Genomic DNA, 21649 nt, shown 5'->3' on the forward strand with positions numbered 1-21649 from the left:
ATGCCCCTCGCAGGGGGAAGAGTGAACTGAAAAAAAAGGCACAACAGGGAAAATGCAGGCACAATGAATTTGTTGAAAGGACTAGTTGGTACAATCCCTGGGGACTCTGCATGGCAGGGGCGTCCTCCTCCCTGAGCCAGGCTTGCACCTGACCACAAAATAAAAGGGAAGGCAGGGGAACAATAAAACACAACAAAAAGGTCCTTTTAATTTCACTAAAAGCAACAAATAACAAAAGGAGATGATCCGGCCTGGAAAGGACTGGATCATAAAAGCCTGCAAACTTCATGCTGGGCTTTGAGGATGAAACAAAAAACGATGTCACTGTAGCCAGTTACATGAAAAAAAGTACAAATAAAAAAAGTTAAAAAACAAATGGAGACCACAAGGGAAAAACGGGAGGACTGAGCAGTCAAATACAAAACTAACAAAGTTGAAAAAAAGCACAGGAATATAGTCAATGAGCTGGAGGAACTGGAAGCAAGCCGAACAGGTGTGGAGTCACAAGTAGGGACTACTAGGAATGATGCCGCACAAAACAGGCGCATGAGAGGAGACTATAGGTGTAGGCAAATTGAAACCAGCTGTGCTTGTCACTCCCGCCTTCCCTTGGGTACCATGGCAACTGAAACAGAAAATGGCACAGTGGAGAGACTACGCCAGCAGGAGGCACCAAAACACAGACATGCAACAGCGCTAAATAAAACGCCAAATAGAGCTCCCAAAACGGTGATGAGTGTTGCATGTATGTAGTGCTGTATTATATATTTGCATTTTCTCCTCCCAGTATTGTGAACGTTTTGATGATCAGCATATATTTGTATATTTATGAGGACGGAGACGCAAAATGGATTAAATGCCTTATTCTGCACACTTAAAAGACGCAATCCACTTTGCACACGTTTAGTAGATCAGCTTTGCGTGTGCTCTGCCGTTTGCACATGTTTTATTACGTGCAAACCTTCAGTATATCAGGCCCGAAATCTATTTATCTTTGTAGTTTGCAAGCCTGCACCATTGGCCACTTTATGGCATAATTACTGCACCAGCTACAAGCACAATGATACACAATATTGTTCAATACATACAGTCAGTTTCGTCAATCTTGTGCACAGTATTAGGTCTCTAAAGTGTGTCCTGAACATGACAATGTTTTTCTTGAAATGTGACCCGCTCAGGTCCTGATGAAGGACATTGTGACCCCAGTCCCACCAGAAGAAGTTAAAGGAGTCATCCGTAAATGTTTGGAGCAGGCTGCTAACCTCAACTACCAACGGATTAAAGAGTATGCTAAGATCGAAGGTAATCAAAATACTTACTCACTAAATAAATAAACACATCCATAACTACTACCTCCTGCCTGCCATAAATGCTCCAATTACTGCCTCTTTTTAATATCTTCCATAGTCGCGGGTTTCATGGTGTACAAAAAGGTAGGGCTGTATTAGGGGTGTAACGGTACGTGTATTTGTATTGAACTGTTTCGGTACGGTGATTTCGGTTCGGTTCGGAGGTGTACCGAATGAGTTTCCACACGAACATATTAAGTAGCTAAAGCCTTAACAAGCTGCTCCGCTTCTTCTGCCTCCGTCTTTGTCAGTACTCTACACAGCACCCAGCATTGTCCCACCCTCACAACCATCTGATTGGTTACACACAGAGCGGTAACAGCCAATCAGCAGTGCATATTCAGAGCGCATGTCGTCAGTGCTTCTGCGGTGGGGTTAGCAGATAGGTGTTTAGCAGGTAAGCATCAGGCAGCGGACTCTCCCCAAATTATAATAGTCAACTACTAGTAACATCACTATGAGCCCGTTGACGTTCTAGAAACAAACGGCAGCTCAGCTTGCTCGCAATCCTGGCTTGAGGTGAAGGATAATTCGCTTTTAGCGTAACGTTAGCTCATTTTGCGGTGTGTGTGTGTGTGTGTGTGTTACGGACAGCAAAGCCCTGTCTGTCGGTTATTTCACTTTACCTTTTTCTGTGTTGATTGAGCTGTGTTGAAGCAGCAAAAAAGGACATTATGTTAACTGAAGAGTTTCTGTCTCTGATAGTTGATATAATAATGTAAGTGCATCATTAAGCCTACATGAACTCTATGGTATTCAGGGATGAATAGTCTCTACTATTGCTATTGTACTATTTTTTCAGCTATAGTTACATTAATCATTAGTAATGGAGCAGCCTAGTTTTGAATGGCAGGGTCCCTGCTATCACATGTTGATACAAATATAACATTTACATAATAAAAATCAACTACAGGCTTCCCAAATGCTGTAATAAATTAAGCATGATGAGTCGACTTGAAACTGTTTAATGTTGCACTTTTTATATGTAGAAGAAAAGTTTTGTCATTTTATTTAATCTGAGCAACAATTTGAGGCAGTTTAATGTTGATTAACGTGGGAAGAATTATTATAGTGTTCCCAATGTTAAAAGGATTAAGCCATTGATTACAAATTTGGTAAATAAATAACCAAAAAATTTATATTTTGCTGTTTTCTTACTGTACCGAAAATGAACCGAACCGTGACCTCTAAACCGAGGTACGTACCGAACCGAAATGCAATTATGCAATTTTCAGATTTTTTAAATGAACTCTGCAACATGTCATAAATGGTCAGCATCCAGCAGATTTATGTACTCTGCATGCACTTTAACATGTTGGTAACACTACTCTTCTGATGGTTTACAATCAACTCATCAACCACTATTAAAAATGATAGTGATAATTAGGGGCGTCCCTGTACGATATTGATAACCGATATCATAGAAAAACAAATGTGGATGATACTGTATGTGCTTGTATGTAAAATGTGTGATACAGTATAATATCAGATACAAGCAGTCCTGCAGCATACACAAGGTTGATCTTTTATTCTCTCTTAGTCAAGTAATTTACAAAAGGTAAACACGGTAGGCTATAGGCTACTAGGAGTTAGCAACCACACAACAGCTAAGCACACAAGCTAGACATTTGTAATAAGTGTCATTCATTGAAAAAAATGTCAGTATAAAACAACACGTTTGTCAATATAAACATGTATCAAATAATTATAGGTCCATATGACTTACACTTATAAAGTCTCCAAGGCAGAAGCATATTAGAAATGATCCGGTAACAAACGTATCCGCATCATTGAAATTACTGCGTCATGAGCTTGACTTCATTAATTATTGTGACCAAAAAACTATTATCACTCCACTTCAACTTAAACACAGCATAAGTCAATTCCAGACGTTAATAATAAATTGGTGTTTTATATATCTACCGTTGTTCTCTGTTTGACTATTTTAACTTGATGAAAACTTTTCTAAGAGTACACACTGCAAAATAATAAGAGTTTGTAGGATTCCTGCTGATATTGTATCGGATCAATATCGGTATCGTCCAATACTGAAGGCTCCAATATTGGTATAGTATTGGATGTTAAAAATTGCGTCTGGACGCCTCTAATAATAATAATAATAACAACAATGATAATAATAATGATAATTATTATTAATAAATATTAATAATGCTGGATAAACAGTTTGCTCGTTATTGTTATTAATTTTATCTTACTGTTGCTGCTTTGTTGCGCAATATACAGCTAGGACAGGCTCCAGCTCACCCGTGAGCCTAAAGAGTACAAGCAGTATAGCAAATTAATGAAAAAAATTATTTGTTGAATAAAATTAGGTTTCTTGTAAGTAACAGCCTTTGTCCACTTATCCACTCTTTCAATTCTTCTTTGTGGTTTAGGTGAATAAAGGTCCTGGCTAGAATTAGAGCATTTATGGTCTATTTGAATTTCTGTATCAAGATACATGTATGTTCGTGTGTGTGTGTGTGTGTGTGTGTGTGTGTGTATATACAGTATATACTGTATATACATATGTATGTATATATATATATATATATATATATGCATATATATATATATATGTATATATATATATATATACATATATATATATATATATATATATATATATATATATATATATATATATATATATATATATATACATATATATATATATATATATATATATATATATATATATGTATATATATATATATATATATGTATATATATATATATATATATATATATATATATATATATATATATATATATATATATATATATATATATATATATATATATATATATATATATATATATATATATATATATATATATATATATATATATATATGTATGTATGTATGTATATATATATATATATACATATATATATATATATATATATATATATATATATATATGTATGTATATACAGTATATACACACACACACACACACATATTTATTTATATATATATATATATATATATATATATATATATATATATATATATATATATATATATATATATATATATATATATATATAAATATAAATATAATATATATATATATATATATATATATATATATATATATATATATATATATATATATATATATATATATATATATATATATATATAATTACTTAAATAATACACACATATCTATTTTGTTAATTCAACACACAAATGCAAAGTTGATATTGGTGTTGTACTTTGTTACCAAAAATGGTTAACACTGGTTTGTATTCATATTTTAGTGTTAAAAAAACATATTACTAAGATCATCTTGGCATGACATTATTAGTGGGGTTTCCTTTTGGTTTGTTTCATGAAAATGTGAATTTCAGATGAAGTTTCTATTAAGTTATGTTTGTGGGCATCTTGCAAAAAACTAACAAGGAAATACTTATTTGTGTTTGAGGAAGATACAACTTGTCTTCTTGTCCTCTTCTTGTGTCTCAATAACTCTCTCCTTTGTTTCAGTAGCCAAGGTTTTGTTGAAGTGTGTGTGAGTAAAAATGCATTCAACAACAAAGCCATGAAATGTGTCGTCATGGCAACATGTGGCCTGTTGAAGGCGCTCTCTGGGTCACAGCTTTAAGGATGCACATTATCATAGCATGTAGAACCTTCCCTTAACTGCAGCAGCTCTCCTGTCAGCTCTCTTTGCTGTTCTACTGTGCTCGCCTGTCCTCTCCCTCACAGCAGCTTCACTTTTTCTGGGCGACGTGCGGTGAAGTTGCTTCCAAAGCGATGCTGGGATTGATCACATCTCCAACCCAGCATCTGCTCCCTTGCATGTGCTTTCAGTGGTATGGGACCTCAATGGCAGCGGTGTAGTGTCTGACCAATCAGTGCGGCTGTGATCCACACATGACTGTATGTGACCGATCACAGGGCAGTTTAGTCCGACTGCACATGAGGGTACAGTACCCATTTTTCCCAGCCTATGGCAGCACACTGCACTCCACTGCACACTGATGCCTTTTCATGCCTTGAAAGAATTGCGAACAAGATATTAAGAAGCTTACTATCTTGTCCACTGTCCTCGTGAGACACTTCTAGACAACTTCTAGTCTCACCCGGACAGCCGTCCTCCCTTCCAGCATCCCGCCTCCTCTGACCCCGGCTTCTTGCATGCCCCATCCTTCTTTTGTAGGAAAAAAGAGGGAAATGTATGAGCATCCTGTCTTCTGCTTGGCGTCTCAAGTGATGGATTTAACCATCCGTGAGTACTTTCATCCAAAGCCTCCTCTTATCACTTCATCCCCTGCTCTGCCTTCCCTCTCTCTGCCATGCTTGTTTTTATTTTTTTTTAAATTTTTTATATTTTTATCTATGTGTGTTTTTATTATGTGTGAGACTGAGTGCCCACAAAGAAGGAGCCAGGAGAGCCAACAACAATCAAATTTTATGATCAAAACCATCTGCCTGAGATGGACATGAATGAGAAGTCTGGTCTGTGAGCTTCTTTCTTTTGACTTGAATGCATTTTTACATTGCTTACATTGATATCTCCTCCAGTCATGTGACATGTCATGTGATCGTGTGTCAGTGCTGTGACCAACAGGTAGGTTAGTCGTGATGAAAGGACGCCATGATGGACTGTTTGACAGGCTTGTGTGTTTGTCCTAACTTGACTCACCTCAGTGTGTCACATGTTTGTTTATTATTATTATTATCATTATTATTGTTATTATGCTTGTGTGTCTTACTGAGCTGTCTGTGTTTGTTTCAGACAATTTTCCACAGGCTGACATGGTTTCAGCATCTCTGTTTTGATTATGTGCTTGTGACATGTCTGTTGCCTAGAAACCACACATCCTGGAGCTGAACCCTTACATCATCAGAAATGAAGGAGAGCAGCTTTAACTCCCACAGTTAGTGTGGAAATAAGCGTCTGTAATTCTAAACATCTCTTCATCTTCTCTCTCCCTCCCTCTTTTTTGCGCTCAAGTTGAGAAAGGTCAGAAGGATCAGAAGGATCCAGGTGAACTCATGTTTAGCTTTTGGTTTAGACACACTGATAAACACACACACACAAGTACATACGCATGCACATACACAAGTACATACGCATGCACGTACAGTACACATGCTCGTACATATATGTATTCAGGTACACACACAGGTACACATGCACATACACGTACACATTCACATGCACATACACTGACCCATGCGCATACACGTACACATTTACATACACATACCCGTACACATGCACATACACATTTACATGCACATACACAAGCACTTGCACATGCACATTTGTATGCACATACACTTGCACATATTCCTACCCATACACTTGCACATGCACATAAATATAAACATTTACATGTGCATACACATACACGTTCACATTTATATGCACATACAGATGCACATACACTTGCACGTACACTTACACATTTCGGATTCAGATTGGTTTTATTTGAACATATACAGTTTCAAAATGATGCATCTCATTTTTACGTTTTCTTTGCAACATACATGTCCAAAAAACATGAACAAACACATGCACATTCACATTAACATGTACACGTGCATACACATACGTTTATATGTATATACACATACACAGGCACGTTAACATTTACAGTACATGCCCATACATAAGCACATACACGTGCAGATTCACATGCACATACAAACATTTACATTTACATGTGCATACACATACACGTTCACATGTATATACATATACACACGCACGTTAAAATGTTCATGCCCATACATAAGCACATACACGTACACATGCACATACACAAAACATTTACATTTACACATGCATATACATACATGTTCACATATATATACACATATACACACACATTAACATTTACATGCACATACATAAGCACATATACGTATGCATGCACATGCACATACACTTGCACGTAAACACACATAAACATACACATTCACATGTGTATACACACACACATTAACATTTACATGCCCATACATAAGCATGTACACGTACACGTACACATGCACATACATGTGCACATTTACATACACATGTATATTCACTTAAAAATGCACATACACACTTATATGCAGGTAGCCATATATGTACGCATTTACATACACATGCACATTCACGTATACATACACACACTTACACACTCTGTACATCCTCATACACATTCACATGCACATACACATGCACATTCACATGCACATAAACATTTACATTTACATGTGCATACACATACACGTTCACATGTATATACATATACACACGCACGTTAAAATGTTTATGCTCATACATAAGCACCTACACGTACACATGCACATACACAAAACATTTACACATGCATATACATACATGTTCACATATTTATACACATACACACGCACCTTAACATTTACATGCACATACATAAGCACATATACGTATGCTTGCACATGCACATACACTTGCATGTAAACACACATAAACATACACATTCACATGCACATTCACTATAGCATGTAAATGTGATTACACATTCACATGTGTATACACACACACATTAACATTTACATGCCCATACACAAGCACATACACGTGCACATTCACATTTACATACACATGTATATTCACTTAAAAATGCACATACACACTTACATGCACATAGCCATATATGTACTCATTTACATACATGTTCACATACACATTCACGTATACATACACACACTTACACATTCTGTACATACACATTCACATGCACATACACGCACAGACACGTTCACATGCACGTACACTTGCACATACACGTTCACATGCCCATACACTTACACATACACATTTATATTCACATGCACATATACATGCACATACTGTACATATGCGTATACAGTGGTACTTTGCTTTTAAATCATTCTTAAAGGTCCAACAGATGTAACGTAAATACAATTCATCCGTTCCAAACACCATACAATTTGAAGACAAATGACATTTATTGGAAGAATAAGGATATATTTACATGCAGAAAGCAATCTGAAATACATATAAATAATGAAAAAATTGATGTTTAACAGCACTTGCAACTTTATGACGGACGTCAGCTTTGTTTTTTGCTAAGTTCAATCTTGAAATCAATAGTTTTTCTCACCTACTTTATCAAAGTGCTGGCACTCACCACTTTCTTTGGTGTCATGGCGGATTATTTTGCAGTTGCATTCAATTTAAAAAAGCACAGAGACTGAATCTCTGATGCATGATTCTGTAAAATGCGAGCAAACAGACGAATTTGTCACGCGAAATGTTTGGCCGTATAATAACCGAGACAGTATACAAAAACCGGGGCAAGATTTCTGTCAAAATGCGTATCACAGGAAAAGTGGAATGTACAAAAACGAGGTACCACTATACCTGCAAACACACTTACAGATGTTTACATACTTGTATATAATGTAAATGTTCCAATTAACACGTGTTCAAATAAAATATTTAGTGTACTGTAGCCGGCGGGTACGTGGTCTACAAAAATATATATAAAAAAAGATATAGCTACACAAATAATTTGTGCCGCGTCAAAAAACACTGGCATTAAGAGCTGTGGCTGTAGGCGACCTCCTCATGTACTATTTTTTATGACTTCCACAAGAGAGTAATGGCGGTTCATTTGATGTTTGCGCTATTCAGCAGACTGAGCAGTTTATTCCTTACTATAATTACAACATTGGGTCTTTTGCTGCTTGGTTGTTCAATACACTTGTTCATAAATCACAGCCAAATAGAGCTAACACATTCCAAAATAATATTAAAGTAAAAACTTGGTTGACCGCTTGATTCCAATTAACAGCCAATCCCTTTTGTTAGTAAATATGATACACAAAGTATATGCATGTATAGCACTTCTTCCATAAAGTATATTATATGTACGGCTAATACACTATAAATTGTTAATGATATAATGCCTTGGCATGTTTCTTAGAAGCATTATTTATGGAATGAATGATCTAATGCTTTTAAAAATGTATCATTGAATCCCAAACAATAAAATAGTCAAATATTTTAGGTGAGGTGAAAAGCGAAAGGAACAATAAGCAGCGTTATTTCCAGTTCAATCATTAATCAATCAAAATGTGTGTTGTTTTCCACTATGTGTGACATAGCCACGCAGCAGCTCTAAATACAGATGCTTATTTTATTTAGGGTGCATGTTCCATCTCAATGTCTGCTTTTCATCTTCTGTGTTCTGCAGCACTGAACATACAAACGTTATGTTCATTAAAATATCCCTGTGTGCTAAATGTTCAACAAAAGGAAAATACAAAATGAGGCAAAAAAAAGTCAGAATAGTGAGAAAATAAATTTGACTCATGTCCTGCTCTGTGCTTAACCTCGCTGTCCCCCTGGTCCTTGTTTTAGAGAATGCGGCCCGCTTAGTCACACCTGCCAAGAAACTGGAGGAAACCATTCGCCTGGCGGAGTTAGTCATCGAGGTCCTCCAGCAGAACCAGGAACACCACGCTGAGGTGAGGGAAAATTGTCGCTCCCCAATGCACACATTCGTTATTCTCACCAACTGTTCTATAATCCGTCAGTCAGCTATAAATAAAGCTGCTCTCATCTATGCTTTGCTAAATAAAACGAAGGAATTGTTGACGTTGCATTCTTCATCCATGAATAGCTCAACCGGAGTTCTTTTACAGTTGGCATGAGGACGTCATTCACAATATTTCTGCATGCTTTTAGGCTGCGTTCACACTTGTCATGTTTGGTTGGTTTTAAAGAAACTCTGGTGCGTTTGCTCTGCTAGTACAGTTCTTTTGGTCGAGAGGGTGAACACCATCATCTGAACACTAGTGTGCACCAAACAAGCGGATTGAGGTCGCTCTCGATATGGGTGTCAGTCTACTTGCAATTGAAGTCTGGTTTGGTTGGGTTCAATTGAGCTCAACTGTGAAATAAAGACACTGAGCAGTGTTAAAAGAAATGGTAAATATCAGACCCTCCAACCAATCTCAGTGAATTTTGCAGGGATTTTCAACTTTGTCTAATCGCTGCTACTTTGCTGCACATCGTCATTTTTGCCAGTCTGACCTGTCCTTGAGCTCTCGTCAACTGACTCATCAAAACGTGTTTGCTTCTTGTGTAGTGCAAAGCAGGAACAACACTCAGAAACACAACATCATCTCATTCTTCCTCATCTTGTCTACACAGCTAACCCCGGATTTCCACTGCATGCGTAACGGGCCCGCCATGGAATGTCTCCGCCGTCCGCTAATCCCCACTGCCTTTTTACGTGCAAAGTTGCGGCACTGCCATGCTGCCAAATAGTGCAGACTTCTACGAGATCATGCGAATCCCCGTGTAATCATGTGATAAGGGGAGTTGTCGTAAAGCGACCCACAAACAGTTTATTGGGTCCTTCCAGAGGAGCAGAAGCAAATAAACTTGGTTCCGCCATTCGAGGTACCACAGAACGCGTCCATCAATGGTCACATGCGTGTCTGTGACTGCTCTTACTTGACTTGACTTGTGGAAAAGACGACAGTTTTGGCTTGTAGAACGACAACTTTATTTTTCTATTTGTAGCAAGAAACAACAAAACAGTAACATCATTCCTGGCAAGCATTGTACACATTCTAAACACACACATACACACACACACACACACCCACACACACACACACAACTCCCGCTAAACACTCCCTTTATTTAACGCCCCCGTATCAGCTAGTATTTGACACAGGCCCCCATAGATCTGTCCAGGATATGCCTGTACTATGATTCTTTGGTTTTGGACCTCCAAAATCAGAATGTCAGTATCTATTTGTATCAGTGAGGTGAAATTACGTCTAAAAACCTTTGACAAGTTGACTTCAAGTCCGTCCCCACCTATTAGGACATAAGCTTTTTTTTGCAGATTTTAAGCTAAATTGATTCGCCGTTTTTTTTGTCCTGTCCAGCTACTCAGGCAAATCATTATCTTGATGTAGATGCTCATATTTGCTGTACAGATTTACTTTACAAAAGAGAAGTGTGGGATACTTCTCTTGTTGCCTTATATGTATTTGACTTTATCAAATGGATGTATATTAATGTTTGGCACAGTTGGACCGGAGCACAAGGGGATAGAAAGAGAAAAAATAGTAAGACAGAGGGGAAAATTGCGGGGACAAGAGGGGGATTAGGCAGAGAAACAACAGCAACAACAACAAACACAACAATAACAATAACAACAACAGAACAGCATCAGCAAATACAGTATGTACAAATATGATACGAAAAGTGATAACAGAAGCAGTTTGTGATGTAAATATTAATAACACAGAAATGACGATGAACATTATTGCACTACAAACGGAGCAATACAAATACCAATAGAAATAGCACTATCATTAATCCATCCATCCATCCATCCATCTTCTTCCGCTTATCCGAGGTTGGGTCGCGGGGGCAGCAGCTTAAGCAGGGAAGCCCAGACTTCCCTCTCCCCAGCCACTTCGTCCAGCTCCTCCCGGGGGATCCCGAGGCGTTCCCAGGCCAGCCGGGAGACATAGTCTTCCCAACGTGTCCTGGGTCTTCCCCGTGGCCTCCTACCGGTCGGACGTGCCCTAAACACTTCCCTAGGGAGGCGTTCGGGTGGCATCCTGACCAGATGCCCGAACCACCTCATCTGGCTCCTCTCGATGTGGAGGAGCAGCGGCTTTACTTTGAGCTCCCCCCGGATGGCAGAGCTTCTCACCCTATCTCTAATGGAGAGCCCCGCCACCCGGCGGAAGAAACTCATTTCGGCCGCTTGTACCCGTGATCTTGTCCTTTCGGTCATAACCCAAAGCTCATGACCATAGGTGAGGATGGGAACGTAGATCGACCGGTAAATTGAGAGCTTTGCCTTTCGGCTCAGCTCCTTCTTCACCACAACGGATCGATACAGCGTCCGCATTACTGAAGACGCCGCACCGATCCGCCTGTCAATCTCACGATCCACTCTTCCCTCACTCGTGAACAAGACTCCGAGGTACTTGAACTCCTCCCCTTGGGGCAGGGTCTCCTCCGCAACCCGGAGATGGCACTCCACCCTTTTCCGGGCGAGAACCATGGATTCGGACTTGGGGGTGCTGATTCTCATCCCAGTCGCTTCACACTCAACTGCGAACCGATCCAGCGAGAGCTGAAGATCCTGGCCAGATGAAGCCATCAGGACCACATCATCTGCAAAAAGCAGAGACCGAATCCTGCAGCCACCAAACCAGATCCCCTCAACGCCTTGACTGCGCCTAGAAATTCTGTCCATAAAAGTTATGAACAGAATCGGTGACAAAGGGCAGCCTTGGCGGAGTCCAACCCTCACTGGAAACGTGTCCGACTTACTGCCGGCAATGCGGACCAAACTCTGGCACTGATCATACAGGGAGCGGACCACCACAATCAGACAGTCCGATACCCCATACTCTCTGAGCACTCCCCACAGGACTTCCCGAGGGACACGGTCGAATGCCTTCTCCAAGTCCACAAAACACATGTAGACTGGTTGGGCAAACTCCCATGCACCCTCAAGGACCCTGCCGAGAGTATAGAGCTGGTCCACAGTTCCACGACCAGGACGAAAACCACACTGTTCCTCCTGAATCCGAGGTTCGACTATCCGGCGTAGCCTCCTCTCCAGCACACCTGAATAGACCTTACCGGGAAGGCTGAGGACGATGTCCACGCGATGCTGCAGAGTCTTGTCAACCAAGACAGCCCCACAGCATCCAGAGCCTTAAGGAACTCCGGGCGGATCTCATCCACCCCCGGGGCCTTGCCACCGAGGAGCGTTTTACCTACCTCAGCAACCTCAGCCCCAGAAATAGGAGAGCCCACCACAGATTCCCCAGGCACTGCTTCCTCATAGGAAGACGTGTTGGTGGGATTGAGGAGGTCTTCGAAGTATTCCCTCCACCGATCCACAACATCCGCAGTCGAGGTCAGCCGAACACCATCCTCACCGTACACGGTGTTGATATTGCACTGCTTCCCCTTCATGAGGCGGCGGATGGTGGTCCAGAATCGCTTCGAAGCCGTCCGGAAGTCGTTTTCCATGGCTTCCCCGAACTCCTCCCATGTCCGAGTTTTTGCCTCCGCGACCGCCGAAGCCGCACACCGCTTGGCCTGTCGGTACCTGTCCGCTGCCTTAGGAGTCCTATGAGCCAAAAGAACCCGATAGGACTCCTTCTCCAGCTTGACGGCATCCCTCACCGCCGGTGTCCACCAACGGGTTCTAGGATTACCGCCACGACAGGCACCAACTACCTTGCGGCCATAGCTCCAATCAGCCGCCTCGACAATAGAGGTGCGGAACATGGTCCATTCGGACTCAATGTCCAGCACCTCCCTCGTGACATGTTCAAAGTTCTTCCGGAGGTGGGAATTGAAACCAGACGTTCCCAGCAAACCCTCACAATGCGTTTGGGCCTGCCAGGTCTGTCCGGCATCCTCCCCCACCATCGCAGCCAACTCACCACCAGGTGGTGATCGGTAGAAAGCTCCGCCCCTCTCTTCACCCGAGTGTCCAAAACATGAGGCCGCAAATCCGACGACACAACTACAAAGTCGATCATGGAACTGCGGCCAAGGGTGTCCTGGTGCCAAGTGCACATATGGACACCCTTATGTTTGAACATGGTGTTCGTTATGGACAATCTGTGACGGGCACAAAAGTCCAATAACAAAACACCGCTCGGGTTCAGATCCGGGCAGCCATTCTTCCCAATCACGCCTCTCCAGGTTTCACTGTCGCTGCCAACATGAGCGTTGAAGTCCCCCAGTAGAACGAGGGAATCACCCGGGGGAGCACTCTCAAGTACTCCCTCGAGTGAATCCAAAAAGGGTGGGTACTCTGAGCTGCGGTTTGGCGCGTAAGCGTAAACCACAGTCAGGACCCGTTCCCCCACCCGAAGGCGGAGGGAAGCTACCCTCTCGTCCACCGGGTTGAACTCCAACATGCAGGCTCTGAGCCGGGGGGCAACAAGAAACAACAAAGCGAAAGCGGTTTGCCGACATTGTTCAGCAGCGGTAGGGTATGCTTCTGGCAACACGTCAAACATGCTAACCCATTTGAAGCGTCACCACCCCCAAGTGTACATCGCTTCAACGACGAGAAAGACGAGCGTCGCGCAAACACTGCATTCAAGCAGGCTCTCCTCGGCGAGTCAGGCAGGGCTAAAGCAATAACAAATGCCGTTGGTGTTTTTATAGCAGCAGATTTAAGACCATATTGCATTAAAAACTAGATTTTGACCCACTTCTTTCTGCAGACAATGTGGATAAACTGATTTTTCTGGCAAAAAACATGAAGATTGAGTGAAGTCACCAGGGTTAAAGGCTGGGGGGGAATAAAAGTTAATCTGAGGCTGAGTTGACTTGAAACTGTTTAATGTTGCACTTTTTATATGTAGAAGAAAAGTTTTGTCATTTTATTTAATCCGAGCAATGTTGATTAACGTGGACCCCGACTTAAACAAGTTGAAAAACTTATTCGGGTGTTACCATTTAGTGGTCAATTGTACGGAATATGTACTGTACTGTGCAATCTACTAATAAAAGTCTCAATCAATCAATCAAAAAAAACACTTTACATGTAGAAAGGTTTTGTTAAGAAACCATTCTGAGCCTTATCTTATTTAGTTTTTATTTTATATATGTTGACCACATTAACCCTGGCAATGGACCCTGTGTGTATATGTATGTTATTATTATCCTTAGCATTCATGACTGCCTGCTGTTGCACTGATCAGCCTAGTGGTGGCTCACATCCATCACACACAGAGCTATTTCTATTTTTGGGCAGAATTCCCAATGTTAAAAGGATAAAGCCATTGTTTACAAATTTGGTAAATAAATAACCAAAAAATGTATATTTTGTTGTTTTCTTACTGTACCGAAAATGAACCGAACCGTGACCTCTAAACCGAGGTACGTACCGAACCGAAATTTTTGTGTACCGTTACACCCTTAATATATATATATATATATATATATATATATATATATATATATATATATATATATATATATATATATATATATATATATATATATATATATATATATATATATATATATATATATATATATATATATATATATATATATATATATATATATATATATATATATATATAATACTCAAACAATAATAATGTTAAACAATGGGAATGGCGTGTGTGAACTAGATCCAAAAGGGGTGTATGGTGGAAGACTATGTGTATGAATAATTAGCTGTTGAGTATTACCATAATTGTTGGGTGAGGAAGCGGACAAATCCAAAGGGGCTATAGGCAAAAGGGGTCCGTGATCCAAGCGAGGCCCGTGGGGCAGAGAGAGGCGTCAAGAGGTCCGTGTCCAAAGCGGGAGGTTGAGATCCAAAAGGCAGTCCGAGAAGCAGGGGGAGAAACGAGGAATGACGAGATGCACAGCTCGCCAACACAGGAACAAAGGCAGACCGGGGACATCAACAGTAGGTTACGTTCTGGCGACGGATAGCAGGTTGAGCAGCCTCTTGAAGGCAGGACCTCTCATTAGCGCCAGGTGCGTAGATTGCCGGCGATTGATGGCAGCTGCTCGCTGATGCAGGTCTGACGCATGCTTTGCGCGCTCTCGGAGCTGCGCTCAGCGCAGCACACAGATGAATGCGCACTGACGCGCGCCCGAGCTGTGACAGTGCCGTGGTTTTACCCAGTTTACCTTAGAGGAACAACGTTAATATATGTTTGATGAAATGTGATTATATGCATGACTGTACGTATGCATATGTGCTTGTATATGTACAGTATTTTTGTGCATGTATGATTGTATGTACCGTGAGTGTAAATCAAGTGCAGGGATACGGTACGCCATGTGCAGCGGGTCCACCAGCGGTGAAAATCGACACATTGACTAAAAAGAGTCTGCCACCGTGGCGGTGATGTTACACAGTTACACATCCAGTGGAAATCCGGGGTAAGCCTTCTTGGTATTGTAAAATTTGAACAATGTCCTCACTTCCTTGTTCATGTGTGATAATAATCATCCCATAACGAAAACAGCGGAACACTTGATGCAATGTTTTGGTATACGAACGTTTACGACGGACAAGAACGTTTCAAGCGTAAAACAAACACGGAACATGTCTGCAACATGAGAACGAGGAGACAGCAGACAACAATGGGAGCTTTTAAGGGGATTGTGTGTTAGGTTTCCTTTTTCTGTCTGGTAATAAAACAATTCTAAACAATGCACACATTAATCTTAGTAAATTTGTTGAAATGATGTGCTATTGTAAGGTTACAAAGCAATATTAATAACACATTCAAAAAAATATTGAATGTGAGGTTAAGCACAGAGCAGGACAAAACGGATGCAATGTTTTTTGGGACAAATTAAGCCTCAAATCGTTACAACTTTTTAAAAGATCTGCTGCAAATTCCAGTATTTTAGGTTTCAACTCAATTGAACAATCACAAAAAAATCGAAAAGGAAATCCTGGTGTGATTAAAATATGTAAGATCAAATGTGTTGTAAGTGTTTTCTCTTAACGACTCTTTCAAAATATTTTTGACAAACTTTTCATGAAATCTAAGACTATAAATCTTGCAAAGTATAAAGATAACCTACTTATTCAACCCAGCAGACAATGTTTGAGTTATGAGTCGCCAAAGCTGTCCAATCAAGTCCTGACTTTATGCAAATGTTCTTTACTGCGCACCTTAGGTCATGTGACTCAAATACCACTCTGAGCGCTAAGCTAATCGCACCAAAGTGCACAAAGTCTTTTATTTATTTATTTTGGGTCTGTACAATAGTATTGAAGCACAAGTGTGAACGCAGCGACAGTTAAGGAGGATCTTGCATCACTGCCAACACAAACAGCAGCAAATGATGATCGAGTGTGATCTTAATATGCAGATGAAGCAGATTTATTGTATCTCTCTGAATATGCTTGACAGGCGGCAGTCACGAGTTCTGCAGATCAATCGGTACAGTATTTGTTTTTTGTTGTTTTTACCCTCTCACGCACCAACCCTCCCCCACGCCCTAATTGTATGGCATGCGTGCCACTATGGCAAGAAGCAGTTTCTTTGGAGGCTGTAGAGAGAAACGGGTGTGGTCGGCACCATCAGCGACTAAGAGGAGCTTGCAAAACATGACAACGATCATAACGCATGTTCATCGGGCCATAAAGAGGTTTCCTTTCTCTCCCAAGCATGCAGAACCAGTCGAGTTTGTGAACCTCCGACTTTAATCTACCATTAACATCTGTTTCTTCTCCATCTGACAATTGATGTCCTGCTCTTGTTCAAGCATTTCTCCCCACTAAGCTTCTCCTCCTCATCCCTCTTCTACGCTGTCTAAAAAAAAGCCTCAAACGCTCAATATTTGTCATCTTCTTGTGTTCTCACTGTGATTGGTCCATGCAGGGAAAAGAGGTACGTAAGAACTGAATGAGTATGCATGTCCACTGTGGACTGAATGCATTGACCGAGCACTTTAGTGGCTGCTATACTGCCGTAGAGCACAGGGATCTGTGCATACCCCTGAAGTACTAAAGCTCTAAAAGTTTTGTATGGTCACCATTTTTGACCCACTTTGGAGACTTTCAATCCCTGGCTTGAAGTATCTCTTGGTAATTGTAGTGTAGAAGAGCTTTGTTTGCCTTTTGTTGCGTTAACTCTTAGCAGTTGGAAAGTGGACAGGTAAGTAGTTTTGCCATTACAGCAGGTAAGGAACATTGAAATCATCAAAGCATATTTTGGTAAGACTTTGATCTGTGTGACAGAAGACAAGCCTGACTACTGACCAGAGATGCTGTGTGCTGAAGTAAAGAACGTAAGGACTGGGGTGTCCCGATCACATATTGATATTGATATTATATCATCAAAACAATACGTATCAGAATATATTGTCTAAAACATCCGATAGAAGCAGGTCGACGCCATTTGTAAGACTTTCAAACATTTTTATTTCAAAACACTATAAGAGTGAACATACACAAATAAACTATGTTGATATGATTTACATGAAATACAAGGTGACATTCCAAAATATAAGAAATACATTTAAAACAAATGTGCTAGCTCAATGCTAATTTACATTGGATATGCCATATAGATCAGTGGTCCCCAACCTTTTTGTAGCTGCGGACCGGTCAACGCTTTTTTTTTTATTTTAATTTTTAAAAATGTTTTGTCATAAAGAAATACAATCCTGTGTGCTTACGGACTGTATCCCTGCAGACTGTATTGATCTACATTGATATATAATGTATATATTGTGTTTTTTCTGTTGATTTAATTACAAAAAAAAAAAAAAGTATTATGTTTTTCATTTTTTTATTTCTTGTGCGGCCCGGTACCAATCGGTCCATGGACCGGTACCGGGCCGCGGCCTGGTGGTTGGGGACCACTGATATAGATGTTACTGATTTGCATTAGCGATTTCAACACCTCCAAATGTGTTGATGAAAACTACACCTAAGATGCTCATTACAATCAAACAGCTGGTTTGTAATAAGTACAATACTTACAGTGTAACCACTTTGTAGGGCTCAACAAAAGGCAAGACTGGCACATTCAACTTGATTGCAAACACTACTTCCCTACTACGGCAACACACCTAGTCCAACCAGAATTGAATGCATACTTGCAAATGATACTCAGAAGTGTAAGAAAACTAATTATTACAACTATTACAATATTATGCAGTCCATTCCAGATTCTATGCAGTCTATCCAACAACGTATCACTTGATCAATACTTTAACAACATTATACACTACAAAATAAATCAAAGGTATGTATTATTTGTCCTGGTAATGTATCAGATTGATATCGGTATCGACCAATAGTCAAGGCTGCAATATTGATATCGTATCAGAAGTAAAAAAGTCGTATCGGGGCACCCCTAATAAGGACGATGATGTGCATGTGATGAGTGGCATTCACATCCAGCGGGCTGCAGGTTTGATGTATGCGGCTGATGTGAATGGCAGCACCACTTATATTTTTTTATTCAGCTTGGCAGCAAAGCATGCAGGGAAATTTCACATCTGCATGCCAATAAATTCCAATAAAAGGAAGGGAGCAGACATGCAATACTGCTTATACAAATGCAACCTTGGCAAATGTAACAAGTGAACAATGTTTTTTCCATGTTTGAATGGAAACACCAATGAAACGCATCATGGAATTGTTCATAAGCATGAAGCTACTGTATGTTTTTCATTCTTATTATTGTCAACTGAATGACAATAATCCTTTGACAGAGTATACCCTTTTTGACAGTCTTTGTCTCTGGGTGGAGGTGGGGCTGCGAGCATAGACATGCAGAGAAAAATATAGCCATGTAACGTAAACGAAAAATAGCAAAGTAGAAATATTTCGGATCAGTCCAAAAAATGTAATCACCTGTTAGATATCCCATTTGTTGACAGTTTTATCAAGATCTCCTCATAACTTTTCAAACTATCTGTGGCAGAAGGAATTAAACAGAGTGAACCCTTTTATCAGTCATCCACTGTCTCTGTCTCTGTGGGTGGAGGCGAGACCGCTTGCATACACAAACAGAAGTTGCGCTGCAAAAAAAATGTAAGGTAAAACTTTTTTGATTGCCCCCAAAATAAAATGACTTATTCTTTATCCCATTTTTTACATTTCCTCATAGTTTCACGCAAATCCGCCCCGTAAGAATGTGAGTTATATTGCTGACTAACAAACAAACCAACCTGGTAGAAATAATAAACCCTAAACTGAACATCATTATTTTAGTCTTCATGATTATCTTCGGTTTACTTACATGCAAATCTAATTTCCCCTCGGGGATTAATAAGTACTATCTAATCTAATCTAATGAGTCACACTATGATGCTATATCCTTGACAACATGGTCCAGAGGACTGTGCTGTCTTGCAAAACACAGAAAGGACAGAAGAAACGTCAAGAACGGGAAGTCAGACTGACACAAACTAAGTAAAAACAGGAACTATTGGGATGAGGATACGAGCTAATGTATATTTATTAAATTAGCTCATTACTTTAATAAGCTTTTTTCACCACAGCACCATCTGCTGGATCTGGTTGGGTTCTGGCTCACTCATGCAAACTTGCCATCGTAATCATCCTCAAATTCACAGCACAAGTTCATAAAAGTTGACAATAACAAGAATGCAGAATAATCTTTACTTTTGACCTTTGTCATTTTTTTTCACGTTTCACCCGCTTCCTTTTTTTCTATCCCTGTGTCTGCAGGCGTTTGCCTGGTGGACCGACCTCATGGTGGAGCACGCCGAGAACTTCCTGGCCCTCTACGCCATCGACATGGACGCCGCTCTGGAGATCCAGTCGCCTGAGAGCTGGGACAGTTTCCCGCTCTTCCAGCTCCTCAACGATTTTCTCCGGACAGACTGTAAGACTTTGAATTGCTCTTTTTGCTGTTGTACTTTTTAAACAAAGTCATATTTGGTTACTTTAGTGGACCACATGCTTGGAACACACAATTTCTCCAAGCCACTTGATTATGCAATCCGTATTTTAAAGTGCATGCAGTGATAAATTAAACTGTCCACTCATGATTCAGTGGTACCTCGGTTTTGGTAACCCTTCCCCACCTATTTATTTATTTATTTATTTTTTAATTAATCAATCCAACAAAATAATACACAACACTACCATAATATTACAACTACAAATCCAAAACCAAACCCAGTCCAGCAACATTCAGAATAGCAATCAACAGAGAAATTGAGAGGACACACAAACATGACACAAAACAATCCCCACTTTTATATAACTGTTTTTTCCACATAATTTTTTTGCAAAATATGGTTACTCACACCGTCTTTGTTATTGTACAACAAAACATTGAGAGTGACTAGGTATCCCACGGTTAGTATTATCGTTTTAAATTAAAATGATCGTAGAACCGTGATTGATAACACTTTGATAAACTCACGGACTGTTGACACTGTTCATTACGTCTTTCTCCAATAAAACAAACAACATTCCCCAATCTAAACTTGTATAAGTGAAGTAAATTATATTTATATAGTGCTTTTCTCCAGAGACTCAAAGCACTTTACATCGTGAAACACATTATCTACATCTTTAAGCTACATTTAAACCAGTGTGGGTGGCACTGGGAGCAGGTGGGTAAAGTGTCTTGTCCAAGGACACAACGGCAGTGACTAGGATGGTGAAAGCGGAGATCAAACCTGTAACCCTTTAAGTTGCTGGCATGGCCACTCTACCAACTGAGCCACACCGCCCCAATACTACAATAAACACATTACTGTCTGAGTAACTAAGGTATTTAACTGTGCACAAT

The 21649-nt window shown here is 40.1% G+C and overlaps 1 protein-coding gene across 17 annotated transcripts in view; it reads left to right on the forward strand.

Moving 5' to 3' along the window:
• The window catches only part of LOC133651013 (calcium-dependent secretion activator 1), a 241955-nt gene that overhangs the window by 188440 nt on the left and 31866 nt on the right, over positions 1 to 21649 (forward strand). For 4 of the 17 annotated variants that reach the window (XM_062048932.1, XM_062048876.1, XM_062048897.1 and 1 more), the window contains 5 exons: positions 1179 to 1302; positions 5523 to 5591; positions 9732 to 9838; positions 17279 to 17308; positions 20575 to 20731. In XM_062048932.1, coding sequence (XP_061904916.1) covers positions 1179 to 1302; positions 5523 to 5591; positions 9732 to 9838; positions 17279 to 17308; positions 20575 to 20731 — 487 coding nt within the window. Of the gene's footprint in view, positions 1 to 1178; positions 1303 to 5522; positions 5592 to 6320; positions 6354 to 9731; positions 9839 to 17278; positions 17309 to 20574; positions 20732 to 21649 lie in introns of all 17 variants that reach the window. The other 13 variants (XM_062048941.1, XM_062048984.1, XM_062048885.1 and 10 more) reach the window with 6 other exon arrangements.

This window comes from Entelurus aequoreus, linkage group LG01 (genome assembly GCF_033978785.1).
Source record: "Entelurus aequoreus isolate RoL-2023_Sb linkage group LG01, RoL_Eaeq_v1.1, whole genome shotgun sequence".
NCBI classification, from domain to species: Eukaryota; Metazoa; Chordata; class Actinopteri; order Syngnathiformes; family Syngnathidae; genus Entelurus; species Entelurus aequoreus.